This window comes from Neofelis nebulosa, chromosome 6 (assembly GCF_028018385.1).
Source record: "Neofelis nebulosa isolate mNeoNeb1 chromosome 6, mNeoNeb1.pri, whole genome shotgun sequence".
Lineage (NCBI taxonomy): Eukaryota > Metazoa > Chordata > Mammalia > Carnivora > Felidae > Neofelis > Neofelis nebulosa.
The window spans coordinates 5,495,764-5,520,947 of record NC_080787.1 but is presented as its reverse complement, the minus strand read 5'-3'; the positions used below and the strand labels follow the sequence as shown (position 1 = coordinate 5,520,947).

Here is a 25,184-nt window from a genome sequence, read left to right as displayed (position 1 = left end):
TCTCACAGGCAGTGTGATGCGGAAGGGCACTTTCCTCCTAGTAGATGACATTGACGCCGGACCACACTACCTCGAGAATTTCCCCAAAGAGGGTTGGGCAACACTACTAAAAACCAGTGTTACATATGTATATTTCTATTTTTAGAAACAAACCATACAGCATTACATGCATGGACTTAACACCTTGAATTTTTCACTTAATATATCTTGGAGATGTTGTAATCAGTGCATATAAATCTACCTTATTCTTTTTAATTAATGACTTCATAATATATTGAATGAAAGGACCATATTTTATTGGACGTTTAAGATGTTTCCTATATTTTGCAATTACACAGTAGTGTAGTGAAAATCTTTGTGGATATGGCCACCTAGAAGTAGAGTTCTTGGATCAAAAGGAAAATATTTATTAAGTGCTTTTCTTTTTTTAAATGTGTATAGTGTCTTCTTTTTTTAAGTTACTTATTTATTTTGAGAGAGAGCACTGGGGCGGGGCAGAGACAATCCCATGCAGGCTTTGTGCTGTCAGTGCAGAGCCTGATGCAAGGCTTGAACTCATGAACTTTTGAGATCATGACCTGAGCTGAAACCAAGAGTTAGATGCCTAACCGTCTGAGCCACGCAGGTGCCCCTAATAGGTGCTTTTTATATACTAGGGACTATGCTGGCTGTAAACCAGAGAGCAAATTAAGTTTGATCTTTGCCATCACAGAATTTTACATTCTACTGGAGGAGACAGGCCTTTAAAAAACTAACAGACAATATGTATTAATTGCAGTATGCTGTGAAGAAAATAAAGGACTAGAGACAGTAATTGGGGGACATTTTTGAAGGAGTGTTCAGGAGGGGCACCTGGGTGACTCAGTCGGTTGGGGTCGGACTTCGGCTCAGGTCACGTTCTCACGGTTCGTGGTTCCAGCCCCGCGTTGGGCTCTGTGCTGACAGCTCAGAGTCTGGAGCCTGCTTCCAATTCTGTCTCCCTCTCTCTGGCCCTCCCCCACTCACGCTCTGTCTCACTCTCTCAAAAATAAATAAACATTTTTAAAAAAAATTTTAAAAAGGGTGTTCAGGAAAAGTTTAAGAATGTCACATCTAAGTTCTATGTGTTTTTACATTTTAATAGGATTGCAACATTGCTTTCCAAATAAAATTTACCAGTTCTCACACCTATATCATCAACAATATTGTACTTCTAAACCTTTTGATCTTTGCCAATCTGATGGGTGAAAAGTGGCATTTTATTTTTTTATGTTCATTTAAGAGCAAAGTTGAGCATCTTTTCATATATATATATATACGTATATATATACATATACATATATATATATACACGTATATATATACATACACGTATATGTATATATACGTATATATATGAGTCCTATAATTTTTTTGGTGTGTGTGTGTGAAGTACTCACATAGGCTTTGTCCATTTTCCTACTGGCTTGTTGGTCTTTTCTTATTAATCATAAGAATTCTTCAAATAAATTCTCTCTCTCTCACATGTCTTGGAAATATCTCCCCTCTTGTCTGCCTTCTGAATAGCTTTTCTGGGAAACACTTGATCATATTGTTCTTTAAGGCCCAAAGATTCCCTAATACTAGCCAATTAAGTATCTTTGTCTTTTTCACTTGGCAGAAAGATGCAGCTGAGGAGCTGTGCCTTCTGAGAAGGCAAGGCAGAATTAGAGGGTTTTGCCAAAATGATAAAATACACACAATGCAACACACAGTGCAATGCTCACAGCAGAGTTCCCATGACAGTATTCCGTGCCATCAGTAGGATTGACTTGCTGGTTAATGTTGTTATTAGGGTCCTGCCAATATATCTGCCTTAAAACAAGACTGTGAGATTTATAATTTGATTACAGATCATGTTGTCTCAGGGGAGATAATAAAAGGCAGTAGAACTTTTTTTCCTTTTTAAGTAGTGTTGCCCAGAGTACATGGTTATGGGTTGTGGAATAGAAGAAAAACAGAACAACAAAAAATTTGTGTCATATTTAGGCTTCAAAAACCATCAGAATCATTGTTTACTAAACTCTACTCAAGGAGCCAGTTGAACAGATCAAATAGCTTGAATTAACCACCAGAGTTACACTGAGGGTTTTTATTTTATTATTATTATTATTATTATTATTACTTTATTTATTTAAGAGAGAGAGTAAGGGGAGAGGGGAAGAGGGAGAGAGAAGGAGAATCTTTTTTTTTTAATTTTTTTTAACGTTTATTTTTTTGAGACAGAGAGAGACAGAGCATGAACAGGGGAGGGGCAGAGAGAGAGGGAGACACAGAATCTGAAGCAGGCTCCAGGCTCCGAGCTGTCAGCACAGAGCCCGACGCAGGGCTCGAACCCACAGACCGTGAGATCATGACCTGAGCCAAAGTCTGATGCTTAACCGACTGAGCCACCCAGGTGCCCCAGAGAGGGAGAATCTTATTAAATTTTTTTTTCAACGTTTTTTATTTATTTTGGGACAGAGAGAGACAGAGCATGAACGGGGGAGGGGCAGAGAGAGAGGGAGACACAGAATCGGAAACAGGCTCCAGGCTCCGAGCCATCAGCCCAGAGCCTGACGCGGGGCTCGAACTCACGGACCGCGAGATCGTGACCTGGCTGAAGTCGGACGCTTAACCGACTGCGCCACCCAGGCGCCCCCCAGAGAGGGAGAATCTTAAGCGGGCTCCAGATCAACCTGAAGTCCGACTTGGGGATCAATCCCATGACCCTGGGGTCATGACCTGAGCTGAAATCAAGAGTCAGATGCTCACCCAACTGAGCCACCCAGGCACCCCTACACTTAGTTTTATTCAGTACTGAGAAACAGCCCAAGAAAGCAAATTAGATTGGCTACTGCTGTTTAATTACAATCCATAAATTTTGTGAGACATCGTTAATTTTACCATGAGCCATTATTTTATGACTTTGGGGGATTATGTAAAATAGTGTTTCATGAGATATAAAAACTCCTCCACTGGAATAAGGGGTTCTAATGAGGATTTCACGGTAGATTTTCTCCTTTTCTTCACCTTCTCCTTCTTCTTTAGCACAAGAGGAGATATTTTCTACCTATAGCTATAAGCAACTTAGGGAGTAAGAAATTATTAATTTGGCAAATAGCTGTCTTTTTATTCTTAACAAATTCAGGGGCATTTTTATGAGAATCCTTGTAAGATTTCACAGTCTTGAGGGAGGGTGTTTTTTTTGAGATGTATATGGTTTTGGCATATAAAGGTAGTATCCATCTATTCCTATTTTATTAGGAGTTTCCCCTTTTAATCAGAAATGCATGTCAAATTTTATTAAATGACTTATTAGCATTTAGGGATCATAGGATTTTTCTTTATTTGCCTATTAATAAGATGGTTTAAAGTTATAGATCTCCAGGCGCCTGGGTGGCTCAGTCTGTTAAGTGTCCAACTTTGGCACAGGTTACAATCTTGAGGTTCATGGCTTCAAACTCTGTGTCAGGCTCTTAGTTATCAGTGCGGAGCCAGCTTTGATTCCTCTGTCTCCCTCTCTCTCTGCTTCTCCCCGACTCTCTCTCTTGAGCATGCGCGCTCTCTCTCTGTCTCTCAAAAATAAATACACGTTGAAAAGAATTATAGATTTCCTAATATTAAACTATGAATTAAATTTATTGGACTCATTTGTAGGTATTTGGTCGTTTGTACCACTCACTGGTCACATAATTTTCTATTTAAAATTCAGAATAATGATGGGGCACCTCGGTGGCTCAGATGGTTAAACATCTGACTCTTGATTTTAGCAAGCCCTGTGTCAGGCTCCTCGTTGGCAGCACAGAACCTGCTTGGGATTCTCCTCTCCCTCTCTCTCCCTGCTTGCACTCTCCCTCTCCCAAAATAAATAAATAAACTTTAAAAATTTCAGAATAATTGGGGCGCCTGGGTGGCGCAGTCGGTTAAGCGTCCGACTTCAGCCAGGTCACGATCTCGCGGTCCGTGAGTTCGAGCCCCGCGTCGGGCTCTGGGCTGACGGCTCGGAGCCTGGAGCCTGTTTCCGATTCTGTGTCTCCCTCTCTCTCTGCCCCTCCCCCGTTCATGCTCTGTCTCTCTCTGTCCCAAAAACTAAATAAAAAACGTTGAAAAAAAAAATTAAAAAAAAAATTTCAGAATAATAATATCTTGCTGTACAGGTGGAAGCAGAGAGAAATGCAGAAAGCATCATTACAAAAAGATAACTGCTAATCTTATGCTATAGCACGGTAGCATGACTTGTAACGCAATTGTGCCTCTAGTGATCATATAGAAAAGGAAACTTATTTTTAATATCTTAAGAATGGACCTGATGAAAACATACAGACCACCATTTTGTTTACAAAAATAAGGATAATTCTGGGGGTGCCTGGGTGGCTCAGTCGGTTGGGCGTCCGACTTCAGCTCAGGTCACGATCTCACGGTCCGTGAGTTCGAGCCCCGCGTTGGGCTCTGTGCTGACAGCTCACAGCCTGGAGCCTGCTTCATTCAGATTCTCTGTCTCCCCCTCTCTCTGCCCCTCCCCTGCTCATGCCCTGTCTCTGTCTCAAAAACAAATAGTAACATTAAAAAAAAAAAAAAAAAAACTAAAGATAATTCTGGAAAATGAAAATCTCAAATATGAAAATTGATTTTTGTTATTAGCAACATGTAGACTATCGTGGTAAAAGTAGCATTTTTATTTATTCTCATCTACATCTACCCCTTCCAAAAGATACAGACTACTTAAAAATGCGCACCTTGAATTTTGTAAAAATACTTTGTTAACCTGCATTACTGGTTTTGATTTTCACGGGATATCCAATACAATGCCAATAATCTGAGCCTTGATACTATGAGTGACATTTAAGAAGCCAGCCATCGTAGGGAGTTTGAAAGGGGCAGTAAATGAGTTAAGATCTTTACTTCCTTTTTTAAAACTTTTATTTATTTGTTTGTTTGTTTATTTATTTATTTGAGAGAATACGAGAGGGGGAGGGGCAGAGAGACAGAGGGAGAGAGAGAATCACAAGTAGGCTCCATGCTGCCAGCACAGAGCGTGACATGGGACTTGATCCCACAAACCGTGAGATCATGATCTGAGCTGAAATCAAGAGCTGGGCTCTCAAGTGACTGAGCCACCCAGGCACTCCTATTTACTTCCTTTTTAAATTAAATTTTATAGTTATCCCTTACATAATTTGTGTAAAATATATAAGCCCTTCTTTAGAAAGAGAGAAAATCAGACATGAGTTTTCTGTTCAAGAGAAAATGTTAAGTTCTAATTAGTAAAATATTTGCATTCATTGGATTTGTTTGCCTTAGGAAGTTTTAAAGTGACCATGTTTCGGGGCGCCTGGGTGGCGCAGTCGGTTAAGCGTCCGACTTCAGCCAGGTCACAATCTCGCGGTCCGTGAGTTCGAGCCCCGCGTCGGGCTCTGGGCTGATGGCTCGGAGCCTGGAGCCTGTTTCCGATTCTGTGTCTCCCTCTCTCTCTGCCCCTCCCCCGTTCATGCTCTGTCTCTCTCTGTCCCCCCCCCCCCCCCCAAAAAAAAAAAAGTGAACATGTTTCATTGCTACTTTAAAAGATACTTCCAAGCTTCTGGCACCCAAGGAGGAAAGGGTAACTCTCCTTGTCACAATGAAACGTGTTTTGTTTTTTTTTTTCTTTTGTTGTGATCATTTCAATGCTGAAGACACTGAATAAATTACCTGTCATAAAACAATGATTAGTCTGATATTTAATGATTTTTCAAAACTATTAACTAATTAATCAGACGTTTGTTTAGATTTTTAAAAGGACTTATCTCATTCAAAGACTCTAAATACAGTTTTTGGTAAAATGAACAAGAGGGAATATTCTGTATTCTTCTGTAGAATTTTTGGTAAAGTGATAGCTAATGCTTTTTCCCCTGAAACCTACATTCATTGCAAAGTATTGTAGATTATCCTTTTACAGTAATAGACTGAAATTTCATTACCTTAAATATTCCAGTCCAAATACATTTTCATTGTTCAATTTAATCTTCAGATCTTTGCTACTATGAAAAAAGGGGAAAAACCCCATGCGTTGACTTTTTTTTTGGCCATTGTGTTTAACGACTATTTAAATCGGGGAGAAATGGAAAAGTATGTGACCGTGTTTAATTTATGAAGCAGCAAAGTGGAAACGACGGCTCGTCAGGGAAACACTGAACTGGGCTAGCCTGTTTTTATTTGAAGGAAATTAAGTCCGGCTTAAAAAAGAGAAAAGCTGGCGCGCGCACCTGCACGCCGCGGTAGGGCGGGTTGAGCCGGACACCATCGAGCCGCGGTCCTCCGCGTGCCTAGAGCGGAAGCGACGTCGCGCTGGGGAGCGGGTGTTGGCGCTCGGCGCGTAGCGCAGACGGTGCCGAGCGAGCGTGGCTGCGCCTGCTCGTCAGCTGTCGGGTGCGTAGTGTCAGTGCTGGGGCTGGGGAGGGCCTGCGGCCGAGACTGGGGGGCAGTGGGGCCCCGGGTGCAGGGAAACGCTCGGCGACGAAGGAGCGGGGCGGGGGATGTCAGCTGAACTGGGCACAGCGTCGGCTGCACAGGCGTCGTCCCCTGAGCGCAGTATTAAATCCCTATCGAAGGTAAGCCTCGGAGGCTGGTACTGGAGCAGAAACCTGGAGGACATGGTGAGACCGATGTGGCCTTTGGGGGACGAGCTTTCAGGCAGAGGGAACCGCCTGCTTGACGCACCGGAGGAGTAGCCAGGCCACCAGGCCACCGTGGGCGGGGCTCAGTGTGCGGGGTGGTGTGGAGGTTTTGGAGGGCATCTGTACTTGGGGACTCACGATGAGATGAGACCCGAGGGGCTCTTGAACCAGAGAAGTGGTCAGTAGCGGCCAGATTGCTGACCTACCTGGAAGGTGGAGCCAGCAGGCTTTGCTGTTGGAGCAGATGTGCATTGTGAGAAAGAAGGCAACGATCAGTCCAAGGGTTTGGCCTGCGGCTGCAAGAGCTACTGAAGGAAAGATCTGGGCTTGAGCTTTGGGACCTTGTGTCAGTTATTTAGCTGTCCGTGTCCCGGTACCTTGCTCTGTACAGTGAAATTTGCACTCGTGTCTTGATGCAGCTGTGTGAGGATTAGATGCAGTTGTGTGAGGATTAAATGCATAACTTTCGTAAAGTACATACAACAGTTATGGGGCGCCTGCGTGGCTCAGCCGGTTAAGCGTCTGACTTCGGCTCAGGTCATGATCTCGCGGTTCGTAAGTTTAAGCCCCGCGTCAGGCTCTATGCTGACAGCTCGGAGGCTGGAGCCTGCTTCGGATTCTGTGTCTCCCTCTCTCTCTGCCCCTCCTCTGCTCATGCTCTGTCTCTGTCCCCAAAATAAATAAAACATTAAAAAATTAAAAAAAGTACATGCGACAGTTGTGCTGGCTTATTGTTTCATTATGCTGAGACATGAAGGGTGTGTGGGCACAAATGAGAAAATTGGACGATGAGGAGTGTTCCAGGAAGGAGTAAGACGTGGGAGGACCCAGGAACAGGAGAGCATTGAAAGTCTGAGGAACTGAAAGTTCACTAGTCATAAGAAAATTTTAATTTTTTTTTTTTTTTTTTTTTTTTTTTTTTTTTTTTTGAGAGAAAGAGACTGAATTCAAGCGGTGGAGGGGCAGAGGGAGAAGGAGACACAGAATCCGAAGCAGGCTCCAGGCTCTGAGCTGTCAGCACAGAGCGAGAAGTGGGGCTCGAGCCCACAGACTGGGGAATCATGACCTAAGCCAAAGTCGGACACTTAACCGACTGAGCCACCCAGGTGCTCTGGATTTGACTTTTTGTATCTTAGGTCCATTTTTTGACCAAAAGAAAACGTATATGTATGTATTAGCTGGGACTTACCATGCACACATCCTGGACTATATAACAGCAAGCTGTATTTGGAGCCTAACTGGGTTTTATAGCTCTTTTTAAACCCAGGAGCCATTTTTCACAATTCATTTAGATGTCTGTGTAATCCAGAACAATACTTTTTATTTTTGTGAAATCGACTGTTTTGAGGAGTCCGTGTCTTTTTTTGATAAGCTTCCTTTGGGATTTATCAGAAAGTCTCCTCATTATTAGATTCATGTTAAATATTTAGTGAAAATGCTGCATAAGTGATAAGGCAGAAGGTCAGTAGTTGTCTGTTGTTGTTGCCAGGCTTGATCATTTGATTAGGTTTGTGGCTGCCAGACATCTCCATTTATTTCCTTTTGTAATTAATACACAGCATGATGATTCTTTGAGACCGTGAGAATGCCCTTTTACCCAGTTCTTTTGCCCAGTGCCTTTGCCCATGTGGTCCTGGATTCAGTTGGTTATTTCGTCAAGCTGCAAAATGGTGGTTTTTCAGATGTGTTATTCCCGCTCTGTCAGCCGGCAATCTTCTGTAGAACAGAGTTTTCTCATTCTGTATGTGTGTTCCATTTTTAGGAATGTTTGTTTCAGAGAAAGAAAATTTGATAGCGATTATTGCAAATGTATAAGCCCAACCAAGGCGTGTTGCTGTTGTTATTATTGTTCCTACTACTGTTATTGTTTCCGTGATTCTTGGTTTTACATTTTCAGGAGGAGACCATCAAAAGGAAGTTTTCTGAAGCAGAGAGAGCAAACACGCTGACACTGGGGATGGCGACAGCACCGCTTGGCGCCCGTTCCCCAGCTCCTCTGAATCTGAAGAAGGAGGTGCTTCGGACCATGAAGGGGGATCCCCACTCTACTGGGGAACAGGGAGTCCGGCTGCCGGGAGACGGCACAGGCCCGGGGCAGGAGCCGTTGTGCAAACAGTTCAGGCAGTTGCGCTATGAGGAGACCACAGGGCCCCGGGAGGCGCTGCGCAGGCTCCGCGAGCTGTGCCGCCAGTGGCTGCGGCCCGAGACGCACAGCAAGGAGCAGATCCTGGAGCTGCTGGTGCTGGAGCAGTTCCTGACCATCCTGCCCGCCGAGCTCCAGGCTCGGGTGCGGGAGCACCATCCGGAGAGCGGGGACGAGGTGGTGGTTGTTCTGGAGGATTTGCAGCCAGAGCTTGGAGACGCCGGAAAGCAGGCGGTGAGGACCAGATGTGCCCTTTTGCAGGAAAGCAGGAGTTGGGACCTGGGGCCGGAGGCGAGGGCATGAGCTGGGCACCCGGGGACGGCCTGCGGAGCTCCTGTTCGGGTTCTTTCCAGTCCGGTGCTCAGAGCCATTGGCTCGTCCCACAGTGTCACCTGCTGTCCCCTGGGAGGGACCGGCCGTGCTGCTTCCCCAGCCTCTTCTTTGTCCCCTGGGCTTTCTCCTTCTTCTTCTCACGTGGGAGTGTCTCTCTGAACAGCACTTTCCTCCTCAGCCCACAGGTCCCTAACTGTCCCTGCATGTCCCCGCATGTCCCTAGGACCCAGGCCAGGCTGAAGAGCAGATGATGCTGGCGGGGGCGGCAGCCCCGGTGGAAGCAGTGCGGGGGCGGCGCGCCCAGCCGGAGCGTGAAGTTCTGGAGCCTGAAGGAGACAAGGGTAAGAAGCAGCTGCGTCTCAGGGCGGGAGAGAGGTGGGCATCGGCGTCCCTTCCGAGGCCCCGCTGTCGTGTTTGTCTTGAGGTGGCTCTGTCGAGGTGCGGTGTCCACGTGGTGGAGTGCACTCTGAGAGTCTGGTCCGTTTGTCTCCTCAGACAGGAAGGCAGTCCGTGACGCAGTCACTGCCACAGTCAGGACTGGAGGACTCTCGTCGCCCCACATTTCCCCCCATCCCTTCCGTGGTGTTTGTGTTCAGCTGAAACAGGACTTCTGCTGCCCTGGCCTTCTCCTTCCCTCCTTCGCTGCGGGGGTGAATAAAGAAAGGATGGCTGGTTTCTCACCCAGCCCGTGCTCCATTGCTCATTTTTTCTTGTCTCCTTCAAATTACTGTATGATTATCACTTTTATTTCCAAATGTCACCTAGGTTAGTTTTTACTCTATTGTCTTCGTCATTGAAATCCGCCTTTCGTGTTTCTGTTGCTTACATTTCTCCCCCTCTGTCCGGCCTTGCAATCCTGCTTCCTGCTACTTGCGTCATCTCAGTGCTTCGCTGGGATTCTTACTTCCTGCTCCTTCTCCATCATTTACACTGTTAGATTCATTAACGCTCTTCCCGTCCCTAAAACCCTTCAGTGAGCTGAGTTAGGCTATTTTTTCTACATGTTTTTTTTATCATTTGAAAAATTCCATGATCAAAAGGAAGAAATAAAACCAAGAAGAAACCTACCACCTGCAGTGACTTCCAGCAGGCAGTGAGAGAGGCCTCCCTGGCAGTGGTGTCTACTGCCTTCTCAGCCTCACATCTATGAGCGTGACCTTACCAGTTTGCTTGAGACTTTTAGCACTGACGGTTCCATGTCCTGGGAACCCCTGAGTCCGTTCCCCTATGGCCCCCTCACACCACGGGTCCCCTTAGTCCAGATGAATCAGGACGGTCCATCCCCCTGTGGTCCCATCACACCATGGGTCCCCTTAGTCCTGAAGGAGTGAGAATGGTCTGTCCCCCCGTGGCCCCATCACACTGCATGTCCCCTGAGTCCTGGACAAATCAGGATTGTCCTTCCGCCTGTGACCCTATCACACCGTGGGTCCCCTTCATGCTGAGCTACGTTCTGTTTCCCACTTGCTCCTTGCCGTTTGTCTCCTCTGAGTTTCTCCTGCCACGTTTCTTCTGTCTGGAGTAATTTGTCCTCGCTTTCCCTAATTCGTACTCCTCCTTCAGGGCCTTAGACCTCCCTTTCTCAACCTTCCCAAGGTCCCCCAAACCTGGACGACTTTTCTGTGGAAAAGGACCTGTGTTCCTAGAGCTCCAAGATTTCTCCCATTTGACCACGTCGTATTGTTGCTGGTTCATGTCTTTTTTTCTCCTGCCAGAAAAGGGCAGGACATTGTTTTGTTTCCTGAGTCTGCTATGGCTCCTGGGTCGAACAGACCCTCAGTAAATGTTTGATGAATGGCTGATTGTGATTCTAAACCTTCTTTTACCTTCTTTCCGCCTTCCCTGTTCAATTTCTGAGTCTGTTCAAAGGTCCGCCTAATGGAAATTTGCTGAGCAAAGTAGCTGAAAGAGAGGGGCCTGACTTTTGTGAACAGCCTTGCGGAAATGAATTTAGGCCCTGTCATCCATGATGGGCACTATTTGAAATGCAACAAGTAAATGCAGTCACAGTAGATCCTTGACGCTGTTCCTTGCCCTCTGGGTCTGTTGAAAAATGCTATTTTACACTCAAAGTTCAAGTTATTTTCTGGTTTCAAGACATTCCCCTCTTTTTAGTGCTTATGTCGTTATATCATGGCTGGTAAAGGATCGCTCTTGTCTTCCTGTAACCCCTCCCTCCCCTGTGGGCGGCCTCCCTCCTGCAGAGGGCCTACACACACAAAGTGGCTTGTCCCGCTGAATCTTCCTGCCCCACACGGGACCCACGGGCTCTGGCGGCTCCTTGCCAGTCGTTCACATTACACTGACTCTCGCATGCTCTCACCTTAACGCTGCCTGCTGCTTTCTGTGGCTCACACCGATGAACTCGCATTGGCTGGTTATTCGTGCTGCTTACAATGGCTCCTGCCTGTCGTTCTCACTTTGCGTCTTTGTTCTCACTCCTGTCCTCTTCAACCGCCTGTGCCTGCGGGCCTGAGCTTAGGTGTTATCGGCAGACATTGCTTACGGTCTTTCACGTACCAGAAACGTGAGCTAATTATCCCAGCACCGAGGTCCCCTGTCTTGTTGAACTGCACAGGAAGGCAGCTGCTGCTGTCCAAGGGTATTGGGAAAGCCCAAGACACTTTTGTCAGCTTCATGTCACCCGCAAGGTCTTGTGGTCCAGTGGTTTTGATTCACTGGAGGACACTGAGCCCAGAGGGTTTAAATCACCTTTCTAAGATTACACAGCTAAGCAGTGATACAGTGGGCTTTGTGTCCACGTGTCTTCATTTCCGTTGCTTTCCCTTATGAGCCCCAAGGTCCTCAGTTGACCTCACTTTAAAAAAAATTTTTTTTAAATGTTTATTTATTTTTGAGAGAGAGAGGAGGAGGGAGAGAGACCGTGAGCAGGGAGGGGCGGAGAGAGGGAGACCCAGAATCTGAAGCAGGCTCCAGGCTCTGAGCTGTCAGCACAAAGCTCGATGCGGGGTTCAAACTCATGAACTGCGAGATCATGACCTGAGCTGAAGTTGGACGCTCAACCAACTGAGCCACCCAGGTGCCCTGACCTCATTTTTTTATACTCCAGCTGACAAGCCATTTTGAAGAATGTATAGGCAGGCCTTTTAAGACTGTTTCCTTGTTTGCTAACTGTGTGCTGTGTATATCACATATAAAGTTCAAACCAATGGGGATAAGCTGCCTCCTACCACAATCCCCATCCTCCCCCGAGCAGCCACTGTTAATAGTTTCTTGTGTCCCCTTGCACGTATGTCCTGTTCAGACACACACAACCACAGCATTTCTACCAGCACACACGGCTTGATTTAAATTTATTCCTCCTAGGGGCGCCTGGGTGGCTCAGTTGGTTGGGCGTCCGACTTCGGCTCAGGTCAAGATCTCGTGGTCCGTGAGTTCGAGCCCCGCGTCGGGCTCTGTGCTGACAGCTCAGAGCCTGGAGCCCGTTTCAGATTCTGTGTCTCCCTCTCTCTCTGCTCCTCCCCTGTTCATGCTCTGTCTCTCTCTGTCTCAAAAATGAATAAACGTTAAAAAAAAAAATTTAAATTTATTCCTCCTAAATGCAGGTTCCTTTCCCAAAGCATCAAAAACCAAGTAATTGGTGATATATGTTTAATGTTTCAGGTGAGAAGACCAGGGTTGAGAACGGGAAGGTATTTGCAGAGACAGACTCTTGTGGAGGAGTGGGATCAGCCAGGAAAGTATCTGAACCCATAGAGCCTCGTTCTGAGGAATCTCACTTGGAAAGGCAGCGGGTCGAGCCCAAGGAGAAGCCTGAATATAAGTGCTCAGAATGTGGGGAGGGCTTCACCCGCCCCTCGGACCTGGTCACACACGAAGGCATGCACACGCGAGGGAAGCTCTGTGAGTCTGCGTCACGTCACGGTACTGGTCTTATTGGACGTCAGAAAATCCGCTCTCGAGAGAAAGGTCATCAGTGTCACGAGTGTGGGAAAGCCTTTCAGAGGAGTTCACACCTTGTCAGACACCAGAAAATCCATCTTGGCGAGAAGCCTTACCAGTGCAAAGAGTGCGGGAAGGTCTTTAGCCAGAACACAGGCCTCTTGGAACACTTCCGGATCCACACTGGAGAGAAGCCTTACCTGTGCATCCACTGTGGGAAGACCTTCCGACGCAGCTCCCACCTCAATCGACACCAGAGAATCCACAGTCAGGAGGAGCCCTGTGAGTGCCAGGAGTGTGGGAAAACCTTCAGCCAGGCCCTTCTCCTCACCCACCACCAGAGGACCCACAGCCACTCCGGAAGCCATCGCTGTAATGAGTGTGGGAAAGCCTTCAGTCTGACTTCAGACCTCATTCGACACCATAGGATTCACACCGGAGAGAAGCCGTTCAAGTGTGACACTTGCCAGAAAGCCTTCCGCCTAAACTCCCACCTGGCTCAGCACGTGAGGATCCACAAAGAAGAAAAACCCTATGAGTGTAACAAATGCGGAGAAGCCTTCAGGCAGAGGTCGGGGCTTTTTCAGCATCAGAGATATCACCACAAAGACAGTATGGCTTGACGGGGCGTCCTCACTGCGGAGACCATCACAGACAGGATGTCGACAAGCAAACAGCACGTCAGGAAGAGTCACTGCGGCCAATTCTAGCCTCACAGAACTCACTGGGGGGGGGGGGGCACACGGGAGGCTGTGCACATCCACTTGTGCTCAGCCTTGGCCCATAGAGATCTGACCCTAGAGGGTACCGTGGGAACAAGAGCATTCTTTACTGCAGGACTTCTCTGAGCCTTTAACATGGTAAATGCTTGATTGTGCATCTCCAGGTAGTAGAGAGCCTCATGATTGAGTTAGGGCTTTGAAGTCAGCAGCAAGTCACATATCCACAGATTTATAGGCTTAAACGGAACAAGAGCAGGTTGATAATTTTACATCTGGTGCAGCAACAATGCCTGTAAAATAAAACTAATGACATTTGGAAATATACCACTCTTAAAGGTGTCTTAAAGTGCAGGTTTAATGGTGGACGTTTTCCCCCAGTGGTTTTACTAATCACCCCCTGCTGGCATCCCCCCCCCACCATCTGCAGAAGCATTTTAGAAAAGCAAACACGATCTAATTTTACCATTTCCCACCCCTAGTCTTGCTACAGTACTTCACTCATTCAGGTTAGAAATCTAGGTTAAGCTATGGGAGAGATTTTATAAGTCATGTGAATGAACAGTGCTGAGTGAATCCAGGTAGTAACTGTCTTACTTGATACAAACTTCAGTATCAGGATAGTGGGTCCTCCGTAGACACTGTTTAGGAAATGGGGAAAGAAATTAGACTGTTTTCCTTTAATACTGATGATGCAGTTTAAACATTTTTTTTGTAATGTTTGTTTTTGAGAGAGAGACAGAGCGTGAGCAGGGGAGGGGCAGAGAGAGAGGGAAACAGAGAATGCAAAGCAGTCTCCAGGCTCTGAGCTGTCAGCACAGAGCCCGACATGGGGCTCGAACACATGAACCGTGAGATCGTGACCCGAGCTGAAGTCTTGCGCTTAACCAACTGAGCCACCCAGGCTCCCTGATAATGCAGTTTTAAAATGTTGCCTGTTCTGGGGGCGCCTGGGTGGCGCAGTCGGTTAAGCGTCTGACTTCAGCCAGGTCACGATCTCGCGGTCCGTGAGTTCGAGCCCCGCGTCGGGCTCTGGGCTGATGGCTCGGAGCCTGGAGCCTGTTTCCGATTCTGTGTCTCCCTCTCTCTGCCCCTCCCCCGTTCATGCTCTGTCTCTCTCTGTCCCCAAAATAAATTAAAAAAATAAAAATAAAAAAAATAAAATGTTGCCTGTTCTGGAATTCTTTGGACGCAAACAGTAAAGTCAGCTGGGAGGAGATCATGATCTTTGTACTGTGAATACCAAAATGTCATGGAAATGATAAGAATAGTAAGCTTCAGGGAGTCCACTCATGAACCATCATCACTGCTTGCTGATCGGCAGTAGCTGCTTAGGGTGTAGTGTCTGGGAAAGACTTCTTAGTCTGCCACAGGAGCGAGGCCTCGTGTGTGGCTGAGGATCTATCTAGTTCAGCTGCATATAGATTATGGAAAAAAAGTCGGAGTGATTTCATGAAAGCTTGTTTTTCTCTCAGAATAATCTGGAGATAAGCAGTCCAGGACTGATAAAGTGGTTCCATGACACCGCTAGGGCCCTCCCTCTGCTTTTCTGTTCCAACATGCTAGTGCACACCATCAGCCCTTGAGGTGGTCACATGGTCCTTGGTGGTGCCAAAGCTCCAGTCATCACATGCAAGATGCAGACAGGTGGGACAACAGATCCCTCGCAGGTAAGCCAGCCTTCTGCAAAAACCGTCCTGTAAGTACATATGTCGCACGCCAAAACTTAGGAAAGGGAGTCTGGAGAGTGTCTTGTTTTGGGTTGTAGGGTGCCCAGCTGAAAATCCGCCTTCTGTCACTAAGAAGAAAGGGTAGCATGAAGGCCGGAACAGACGCTTGGCAGTCTTTGACCCACTTCCTTTCGTCCTGCATCCGGCTGTATGCATTCCGACTGAGAGCAATGTCCTGGGGGACACGTACCATGTCCTGGGGGAGGACAGAATCTGTAGGAGAAGCAGTGCAACGTTTTAAAAATTTATTTATATTTTGAGAGAGAGAGAGAGCATGTGCAGAGGAGGGGCAGAGAGAATCCCAAGCAGTGCAGAGCCGGACATGGGGCTTGAGCTCATGAACCATGAGACTGTGACCTGAACTGACCAAGAGTCAGACGCTTAACTGACTGAGCCACACAGGGTTGACCCCAAAGCAGTGCAACTTTTTTTTATTAAAGAAATTTTTTTTAATGTTTATTTTTATTTTTTTAACATTTACTCATTTTTGAAAGGCAGAGAGAGACAAAGGGCGAATGGGTGAGGGGCAGAGAGAGAGGGAGACACAGAAACAGAAGCAGGCTCCAGGCAGTGAGCTATCCGCACAGAGCACGACACGGGGCTCAAACTCTCAGACCACAAGATCATGACCTGAGCCGAAGTCGGCCGCTTCACCGACTGAGCCACCCAGGCACCCCTTAGTGTTTATTTTTGAGAGAGAGAGAGTGACACAGTGTGAGCAGGGGAGGAGCAGAGAGACAGGGAGACACAGAATCTGAAGCAGGCTCCAGGCTCTGAGCTGGCAGCACAGAGCCTGATGCGGGACTCAACCCGTGAGCTGTGAGATCATGACCTGAGCCCAAGTTGGATACCCAACTGACCAAGCTACCCAGGCGCCCCAAAAACAGTGCAACTTTTCAGGCACTTTGGTATTTCATGGAAACACAATCCTATGCCATCCCTCAGGAAGTCTTTTTCTCTGCCTTTATGGGTAAAATTGAGTTGATATCAGGGATGTTCCCCTGTGTGTTTTGAGGGCTGTGCTGAGGTTAATACGTAAGCACTCAGCTCCATGTCCTGGTTTAAGTCTGTTTGATTCTGTTCAGTTTAAGAAGGAAAGAACAGAGAATGTCGTCATTATTCTCATGAAAAAGCAGTGACAATGACAAGAATGTATGAAGTATGAAGAATGATCTACCCTTAAATATCTGGAAATTTTACTTCTGCGTTTTTTTCTGGTGATACTATAGTACACACAGTATAAATTTATAAAGGTTCTAAATTCACTGGCATCTGAAATGAGCTCATTCCTCTCACGGTCCCAGGGGAAAAATGGTGTTCTCATAGGTACCCCCGGGGCACACCCATAACCGCCTAGACACGAATGTAGGATACAGGTAGATTTTATTTTTTATTTGTTTTTCAGATTTGTTTTAGAGAGGAAGCTGGGGAGAGGGGCAGAGGAAGAGAGAGAGAATCCCACACAGCATGGAGCCGAACCGGGGCTTCATCCCATGACCTTGGGATCATGACCCGAGCTGAGACCAAGAGTTGGACGCTCAACTGACTGAGCCACCCAGGTGCCCAATACAGGTATCTTTTAATAATCTGCTTTCCTCATCTATTCTTGAAAATTACAGAAACATTGGGCGCCTGGGTGGCTCAGTCGGTTAAGTGTCTGACTTCAGCTCAGGTGATGATCAAACGATTCGTGGGTTCGAGCCCCATATTGGGCTCTCTGCTGTCAACATGGAGCCTGTTTGGTATCCTCTGTCTCCCTCTGTCTCTGCCCTTCCCTGATTCACACGCATGCTCTCAAAAATGAAATAAACATTTAAAAATTTTTAAAAATTAAATACAGAAACATTGAACAAAGGGCAGATGTTATAACAGGTATTGATGAAAGTTTTGCTTACAATGCAACACATCTTTAAAAAATTTTTTTAATGTTTATTTTATTTTATTTTTTTTTTTAATTTTTTTTCAACGTTTTTAATTTATTTTTGGGACAGAGAGAGACAGAGCATGAACGGGGGAGGGGCAGAGAGAGAGGGAGACACAGAATCGGAAACAGGCTCCAGGCTCCGAGCCATCAGCCCAGAGCCTGACGCGGGGCTCGAACTCACGGACCGCGAGATCGTGACCTGGCTGAAGTCGGACGCTTAACCGACTGCGCCACCCAGGCGCCCCTTAATGTTTATTTTAGAGAGAGAGAGAGCAAGTGGGGGAGAAACAGAGAGGGAGACACAGAATCCGAAGCAGCCTCCAGGCTCTGAGCTGTCAGCACAGAGCCTCATGCGGGGCTCAAACTCACAAACCATGAGATCATGGCATGAGCTGAAGTTGGACGCTTACCCACTGAACCACCCAGGCACCCCACAATGTAACACATCTTAGACACTCTTAAAGCAAAGTTGGAAGTCTGTTTAGACTGCAGGAACCCAGAAAGTATGAGCTGTATTACAGCTCTCTAAAACAAATCTGAAAAACAAATTCTACCGATCAGCATTTCTGTTGGGATAGTATCCTGTAATGTTCAAACAGTAGTGGAATGAAAGTCCTTGTGTGTCTTCATTTCCTGCTCACTTTCTGGTTTAAAAAACATAATGTTATTAATAAATGTGCTGTTATAAAACTAGCATGAAATAATAGGAAAGGGAAAAATAAATCACCCTTTCACTTATCAAAATAATCACTATTCAGTGTGTGTGTATGTGTATATATGTACAAACTAATTGTGATTAGTATTGACAGTTTCTGCTCAATTTAATTTTTGTATTTTTTTAAAGTTTATTTATTTTGAGACAGAGTGAGAGAATCCCAAGCAGGCTCTGCGCTGTCAGCATGGTGACTGATGTGGAGCTTGAACTCATCAACCATGAGATCACGACCTGAGCCGAAATCAAGAGTTGGACGCTCAACCCACTGAGCCACCCAGGCGCCCCTCCGCTCAATTTTTAATATATCATAATTGTCCATGTTGTATCTTCATAAATTCTTAATAAATTAACTCATGTTTACTTATGATAGAAATTCACATAAATTGTAAAAACTGAAAAATATAAAGAAAGCAAATCATCCTGTTCATGGTCCAGATATAATCTCTTAATAATGTATTTTGAGATCCTGAAGCATAGAAACACTTAACTTTTCTCACTGGACTTAATATCATGAACAATTTTTATTTGTAAAAGAAAAGTACAATCAATTTGCTTATCTTCCCAGTCCATTCTAGTCCAGATCTGCCATAATCCTGAGTTGGCAGCTTGCCACGTGATCCTTCTCTGACCACTGAGGATTGGACCAAGAGGGGACCTGTAAGCCAGGTGTGGTCATTTGGATACCCCTAGAAGTTTGATACTGGATCAGATTCTGGTTGGTCTCTGTTAGGCATTTGGATAAGAAACTAATCTAGAGCTCGAACCATTTTTATGATCACATAAAAACCAAATAGAAACAAACCAGCCCAGCAAGAAATAAAGAAGGCAAGTCCTGAAGCTAGGATCCTATGAAGGCTCAGAGACAGGAGAAGCAGGTCTGGCCCTCAGCTTCTCAGGTCCACTGTGCTCCCAGCTGGTCCTGGAGTCCAGGGAATACCCTTGTTTCCTTCTGTTAAAGGTTTCTTTTAAGTTAGTTTGACTGGGTTTCTGAACCTTGCCCACAAATGAACAAAAACAGCCCTGATTAAGACAAACAGATAACCAAAAGTCTTCATGGAAGATAACTTTTAATATAGGTGGCACAATATTCTATATGTTCCCATTGTGAGTCATTTAGTTTATAATTCTGTCACTGTAAACAGTATTTCAGTGAACATCCGTGTACATACAGCTTTGCTCACTTGTACAATTATTTTTCTTCGTTCAATTCTTGTAACTGGACTTAATGAGGCAGAGGGGTAAGCATCTTTCCCTTTTTTCTTTTCTGTCTTTCTCTTCCCTTCCCACCCCGCCCCCACCCGCCCCCATCCCTCTTTCTTAAGTAGACTTCATGCCCAGCACAGAGCCCAATGCAGGGCTTGAAATGACACCCTCAGATCAAGAACTGAGCTGAGATCAAGAGATGCTTAACCCACTGAGCTATCCAAGCACCTGGTAGGCACATTTTCTAAGGCTTTTGATTCATTTGCCAGGTGGTCCTCCAGAAAGATTATACTAATCTACACCTCGTGTTAGCAGTCTATGAAAATGCCCACATTGTTCATACTCACATCAACCCTGGGAATTACTCTTTTGATTTGCCAAGCTGGTACCTTTTAAGTGGTTTTACCAAATATTTTTGCTGTCAAAGTTGAACATCTTTTTATATGTTAATTGGTCAGTTATAATTCTGATTTTGTAAACAGCCGTGTTCACATTTTTCTGGATTTTTCTGTTAGATTTTTCTTTTACTTTAAACAGCAGTGCCCTTAAAAATTCACCAGGGATCTGTATATAAAATTTTAAAAGCACATGCTCTTTAACAGATCAATTCCAATGTGTAGCATTTAACCTGGGATTATAAGCATGTAAAGATACTGAATGTTCTCTGCACCATTACTTACTGTATACACACCCACACCCACACACACACCCACACCCACATATACACACACATATGTGTATACATGTACACATAAAACAGGGATAGTTAGGTAAATTATGGTGCATCCATACAATGGAATATTATTTAGCTGTTAATCAATAAGCTGGTATGGAAAGATCTCCCAGCTATCTTAACAGAAAAAGCTGAGGTGCAAAATCCTATGGTGATCCTAGAGGTCCATATTCACTCAATAAATATTTATTGAGTGCTACTATGTGGCTGGTGGCGTCCTGGGAAAACACACACACAAATTATTAACAATGGTTGACCTTAGGGATGGTGCACTTTTCATTTTACAGTCTGTATGCAACTTGAGTTTCTATGATCTGCATACTTAAATTTTAAGAACTTGTGCTTCTTATTTTGTAATTGTTCATTTATCTGTCTAACCAGCAGCCTGAGAAGATCCTAAACAGTCTCAGTTTTGCCTTTGCCGTCTTGTTTTTAATTGAAAAGATTTACAGAGAGGAGGGTGGGCGCGGGGCGTCGGGACGCGCCTGCGCGGGGCGGAAGGGGCGACGGGGTCCTCCCGGCGCACCAGAGAGAAGCGCGGCCGCCTTCCTAGAGAGGCCGGGACCGCGATCCTAGAAGAGCCGAGACTCGCCTGCCCGTGGGGCGGAAGAAAGAGTTGCGGAGACTCGGCCTCGGGGCTGCCGGGAGGCTGGCGCTCGCGAGACCGTGACGTCTTCGTTGAGCGCGGTCCTTGGGCTTTTGGTGGACTGACCGGTAGTCGGACGAGTACGTATTGAGCGGCAGCCGAGTGCCTCCGGGGTGCCTGAGGCCACCTCGGGGGGTGGGTGGGGGCGTGTGCTGGGCTGCGGGAGCCCTCGGTGCATTCTGCACCCGCCGCGCGGACCGGGCACCAGGTGGGCGCTGGACCGTGTGGACGGGAGCCCCTGTCCTCGGGCGTCCGGCGAAGGGGGACCGGGTGGGCGTGGCTGGTCGGGCTCGCTCTCCGGTTTTCCCGGTGTGGACTTGAGGTTCAGGGAGGTGTTTGCGCTGGGACTTGGGAAATCGGCCCTCCTGGAAGGGCAGTTCTGGCCGCGAGGGAGAAGGCGGGCGGATAGAAATTGAGCAGTCAGCGTGGCAGGGATGCGGAGTTTGCGAAGGCGAGGGCTGTCTAGGGGGCCCGGGCTGTCTTTCATTGCGGGGTTAACATTCCTGCAGGATGAAGACGTGCTCAGATGTCTATCCAGTGACAGACACACCAGTAAAAGCCCAGGGAAGGGCAGGTCCTGGGGAGTGTGAATTTAGTTCAAAAGGAGCAGTTGAAACTCTTTGGTGGGGGAGATGCGTTGAACAAGGTCCCAACTGTACTTTAGGAAATATTAACCCATAATAGAGTGGACTGTGGGGCAGGGATACCACACAGAAAATTACTGTATTGCAAATTTTATTGCCATGTAAATGGTAATAGGGGAATAAAAGGGAAGTAATGGCTGTTAGAGGCGTTTTGGAGGAAGAATTGACTGGACTCAGAATAATATTGTACAGGGGCTGGTTTTAAGCCAGAATGCATGGAGGATGGTGGTGATGCCAATGGAAATATGGGGGAAACAGTGAGTTCAGCTCTGAGGACACTTTGATTTCAGTTTGGGATGTGCTGGAATTACGACCCAGGAGAGGCTGGAAGCTGGAGGCATCCTACTGTCATTTCAAGACGTGAGTCTGGAATGTAAAAGGCAGGTGGAGTCAGCCAGAGATTTGAGTGTTCCTGGAATAGAACTGAAATTGTGATTAGTGAGATCATACAAGAAGAAAGTAAGGAGAGAGAGAACTTGAAGCATGTGTTTCAATGGTCTATTCTTAACATTAAAAAAATTAAAAATTAAAACACCAAAGTTAGTGGCTCAAAACCACCTCAGCTTATTACTTTTCATTGATTTTGTGGGTTGACTGGGCACTTCTCTGGCTGGACTTACCTGTGGTTGCACTCAGGTGGTGAATCAGCTGGGAACAAGGCCCCGCTGGGCTTTAGTTGGGGGCACCTGGGTTCCAATCCACATGCCCTATGCATGGCAGTCTCGTGGCCGTGTGCCAAGAGCTGTAAGCACTTCCTCTTGCAGAACGATTATTCCCGTATTCTCTTGGCCAGAGCAAGTCACAGGCCAGCATAGATTCAAGGGAAGGACAAGTAGACTCCACCTGTTGATGACAGAAGTGACGGAATCTCATCGTACGAAGTTTTAGAGGACAGGAGACTTTGTAAACAGTCTACCTCCCCTGCATTTAAGGTGGAATATTCTGTGGGAAATGCACAGATGAGAGAGTATGTTAGGATTCCTCCACGGATGAAATTCTCTTCTCTCCAGCTGGAGTGTAGGCTGCTCAAGCATCTTGTTCACTCTGCTTCCCTCACAGCCCTTACCTCCTGGATCAACCCCCCCTCAGGGTTCAAGATATAGTTCTCATTAACTTCACTGGCAGTATGGGCAAGCAGGCTCAGTTTCTGAGCATGACTTACAGTGGGGACAAAAATACAAGTATGTTTCATAGAATTTTGAAGCTCTTCTAATTTACTGATCCATTTTTAAAATTATTTTTGTTTTTTTAAGTTTACATCCAAGGTAGTTAGCATATAGTGCAGTAATAATTTCAGAAATAGAATCCAGTAGTTCATCTCCTACATATAACACCCAGTGCTCACCCCAACTAGTGTCCTCCTTAATGCCCCTTGTGCATTTAGCCCATCCCCCCACCCCAACCCCCTCCAACAACCCTGTTTGTTCTCTGTATTTAAGAGTTTCTTATGTTTATGCTAACTAACTTGGATGTAAATTTTAAAAAATAAAATAACATTTAAAAAACAGTTTCTTATGTTTTGTCCCGCTCCCTGTTTTTATATTACTTTTGCTTCCCTTCCCCTGTGTTCATGTTTTGTATCTTAAATTCGACATGCGTGAAATCATATGATATCTGTCTTTCTAATTTCACTTAGCATAATACCCTTCAGTTCCAATCTTGCAAATGGCAAGATTTCATTCTTTTTGATCGCCAAGTAATAATACTCCATTGTATTCTTTATCCATTCATCAGTTGATGGACATCTGGGCTCTTTCCATAATTTGGCTATTGTCGATAACACTGCTATAAACATCGGGGTGGGTGTGCTCCTTCAAATCAGCATTTTAATATCCTTTGGATAAATACCTAGTGGTGCAATTGCTGGGTCGTAGGGTAGTACTATTTTTAATTTTTTGAGGAACCTCCATACTGTTTTCCAGAGTGGCTGCACAAGTTTGCATTCCCATCAGCAGTGCAAAAGGGTTGCCCTTTCTCTGCATCCTTGCCAACACCTGTTGCCTGAGTTGTTAATTTTAGCCATTCTGACAGGTGTGAGGTGATATGTCATTGTGGTTTTGATTTGTATTTCCTTGATGATGAGTGATGTTGAGCATTTTTTCATGTGTCGGCCATCTGGATGTCTTCTTTGGAAAAGTGTGTGTTCATGTCTTTTGCCCATTTCTTCACTGGATTATTTGTTTTTCGGGGTGTTAACTTTGATAAGTTCTTTATAGATTTTGGATACTAACCCTTTATCTGATACCTCATTTGCAAATATCTTCTCCCATTCTGTCGGTGGCCTTTTAGTTTTGCTGATTGTTTCCTTTGCTGTGCAGAAGCTTTTTATTTTGATGAGGTCCCAGTAGTTCATTTTTGCTTTTGTTTCCCTTGCCTCCAGAGATGTGTTGAGTAAGAAGTTGCTGCGGCCAAGGTCAAAGAGGTTTTTGCCTGCTTTCTTCTCTAGGATTTTGATGGCTTCCTGTCCTACGTTTAGGTCTTTCCTCCATTTTGAATTTATTTTTGTGTATGGTGTAAGAAAGTGGTCCAGGTTCATTCTTCTGCGTGTCACCGTTCAGTTTTCCCAGTACCACTTGCTGAAGAGGCTGTCTTTATTCCATTGGATATTCTTTCCTGCTTTGTCAAAGATTAGTTGGCCAGAGGTTTGTGGGTCCGTTTCTGGGTTGTCTCTTCTGTTCCACAGATCTTAATGTCTGTTTCTGTGCTGTTACTGATCCATTCGTATGCCTCAGATGTTCGTTTGGAAAACATTTTGAAGTGTGAACCTGGGCTAAGTGAACCTTTTCCTTTAAGTCTTTAGGCTCACCATGGATGAAGCTGTGCCAGGCCCCGCACCTGAAGGTGCAGACAGCCGCGTGACAGTGAAGGAGGAGGACTCCCCCTGGGAGCAGGTGTGCAGCTCTTGGGAAAGCAGCTGCCACGCTCAGGAGCTGTGCCGCCTGCGCTTCCGGCAGTTCTCCTACCGGGATGTGACTGGGCCCCGCCAGGCTCTGGCCCAACTCCACGAACTCTGCCGCCAGTGGCTGCGGCCCGAGACGCACAGCAAGGAGCAGATCCTGGAGCTGCTGGTGCTGGAGCAGTTCCTGACCGTCCTGCCCGCGGAGCTCCAGGCCTGGGTGCGGGAGCACCATCCGGAGAGCGGGGACGAGGTGGTGATGGCGCTGGAGGATCTGGAGAAGGACACAGGACAGCAGGTTGGAAGAGGATGTGTGCGGTGGCATGGGAGGAGAAGTGGGGAACGTTTGTCTATTAATTTTTAACTTTTTTTTTAATTTTTAAAAATAATTTATAACTTACAGAAGTATCTGGGAAAGTAGTACAGAGAACTGTCTGCTGCTCACCCAGACTCCCTAGTTGTTGACACTGTGTCATGATGTGCCTGCTCTTGTGCAAGCCACCCCCTTTCCTCTCTCTCTGCGTGTCACACACTCTTACACACTCATGCAGTATTTTTTCGACCATTTGAGAGTTATTTGCAGATACTACACTTCTTTATCTCTGAACACTTTAGTGTTCAGTGTGTATTTCTGATGAATGAGGGCGTTCTTTTGTATAACTGGAATACAAAGATCAAGTTTTGGGAAATTAAAATTATTATGGACTATCATCTACACAGTAGTCCTTGTTCGCGTTCTGCCAGGTCACCTCCGTAGTGTTCTCTGTGGCAGTTTTACTCCGATCCAGGATACAGTCCAGCAACCTATGTTGCATTTAATTGCCTCTTTAGTCTCCTTGAATCTGGAACAGTGACTTCGTCTCTTTTTTTTGTTTTTTTAAAGTTTATTTATTTTGAGAGAGAGAGTGTATGTGTAAGCAGGAGAGGGGCTGAGAGGGAAGG

At 45.9% G+C, this 25,184-nt stretch overlaps 3 protein-coding genes and 1 long non-coding RNA gene across 13 annotated transcripts in view; 3 read left to right on the top strand and 1 right to left on the bottom strand.

Annotated features, from left to right (window-relative positions):
- Positions 1-6,324: 6,324 nt before the first annotated feature.
- ZSCAN26 (zinc finger and SCAN domain containing 26) lies at positions 6,325-14,078 on the top strand. 2 transcript variants are annotated; one of them, XM_058732699.1, is made up of 4 exons: positions 6,325-6,405; positions 8,551-9,030; positions 9,353-9,470; positions 12,754-14,078. In XM_058732699.1, exons 2-4 carry the CDS (start codon positions 8,611-8,613, stop codon positions 13,653-13,655), a joined length of 1,440 nt encoding a protein of 479 aa, XP_058588682.1. In that variant the 5' UTR covers positions 6,325-6,405; positions 8,551-8,610; the 3' UTR covers positions 13,656-14,078. The 2 variants fall into 2 exon arrangements, with proteins under 2 accessions (XP_058588682.1, XP_058588681.1); XM_058732698.1 differs by lacking the exon at positions 6,325-6,405 and adding an exon at positions 6,412-6,587.
- An 838-nt stretch (positions 14,079-14,916) lies between these two features.
- Positions 14,917-18,545, top strand: LOC131513607 (uncharacterized). Its single transcript, XR_009262673.1, has 2 exons — positions 14,917-17,053; positions 18,250-18,545. It is a non-coding gene; the product is annotated as an uncharacterized LOC131513607 (long non-coding RNA).
- A 1,921-nt stretch (positions 18,546-20,466) lies between these two features.
- LOC131513599 (nascent polypeptide-associated complex subunit alpha, muscle-specific form-like) overlaps positions 20,467-25,184 on the bottom strand; it is a 39,046-nt gene continuing 34,328 nt past the window's right edge. For 3 of the 6 annotated variants that reach the window (XR_009262668.1, XR_009262666.1, XR_009262669.1), the window contains 2 exons: positions 21,967-22,288; positions 21,421-21,769 (listed from right to left, as the gene is read on the bottom strand). Coding sequence is in view for 1 of the 6 variants with exons in the window: in XM_058732713.1 (XP_058588696.1) it covers positions 20,629-21,205; positions 21,967-22,061 (672 nt within the window). In the remaining 5 variants the exon portion in view is untranslated. Of the gene's footprint in view, positions 21,206-21,420; positions 21,770-21,966; positions 22,289-25,184 lie in introns of those variants that run through there. The other 3 variants (XM_058732713.1, XR_009262670.1, XR_009262667.1) reach the window with 3 other exon arrangements.
- The window catches only part of PGBD1 (piggyBac transposable element derived 1), a 34,883-nt gene continuing 30,368 nt past the window's right edge, over positions 20,670-25,184 (top strand). For 2 of the 4 annotated variants that reach the window (XM_058732688.1, XM_058732685.1), the window contains exons 1-2: positions 20,674-20,782; positions 24,140-24,540. In XM_058732688.1, coding sequence (XP_058588671.1) covers positions 24,154-24,540 — 387 coding nt within the window. In that variant the 5' untranslated portion in view covers positions 20,674-20,782; positions 24,140-24,153. The other 2 variants (XM_058732687.1, XM_058732686.1) reach the window with 2 other exon arrangements.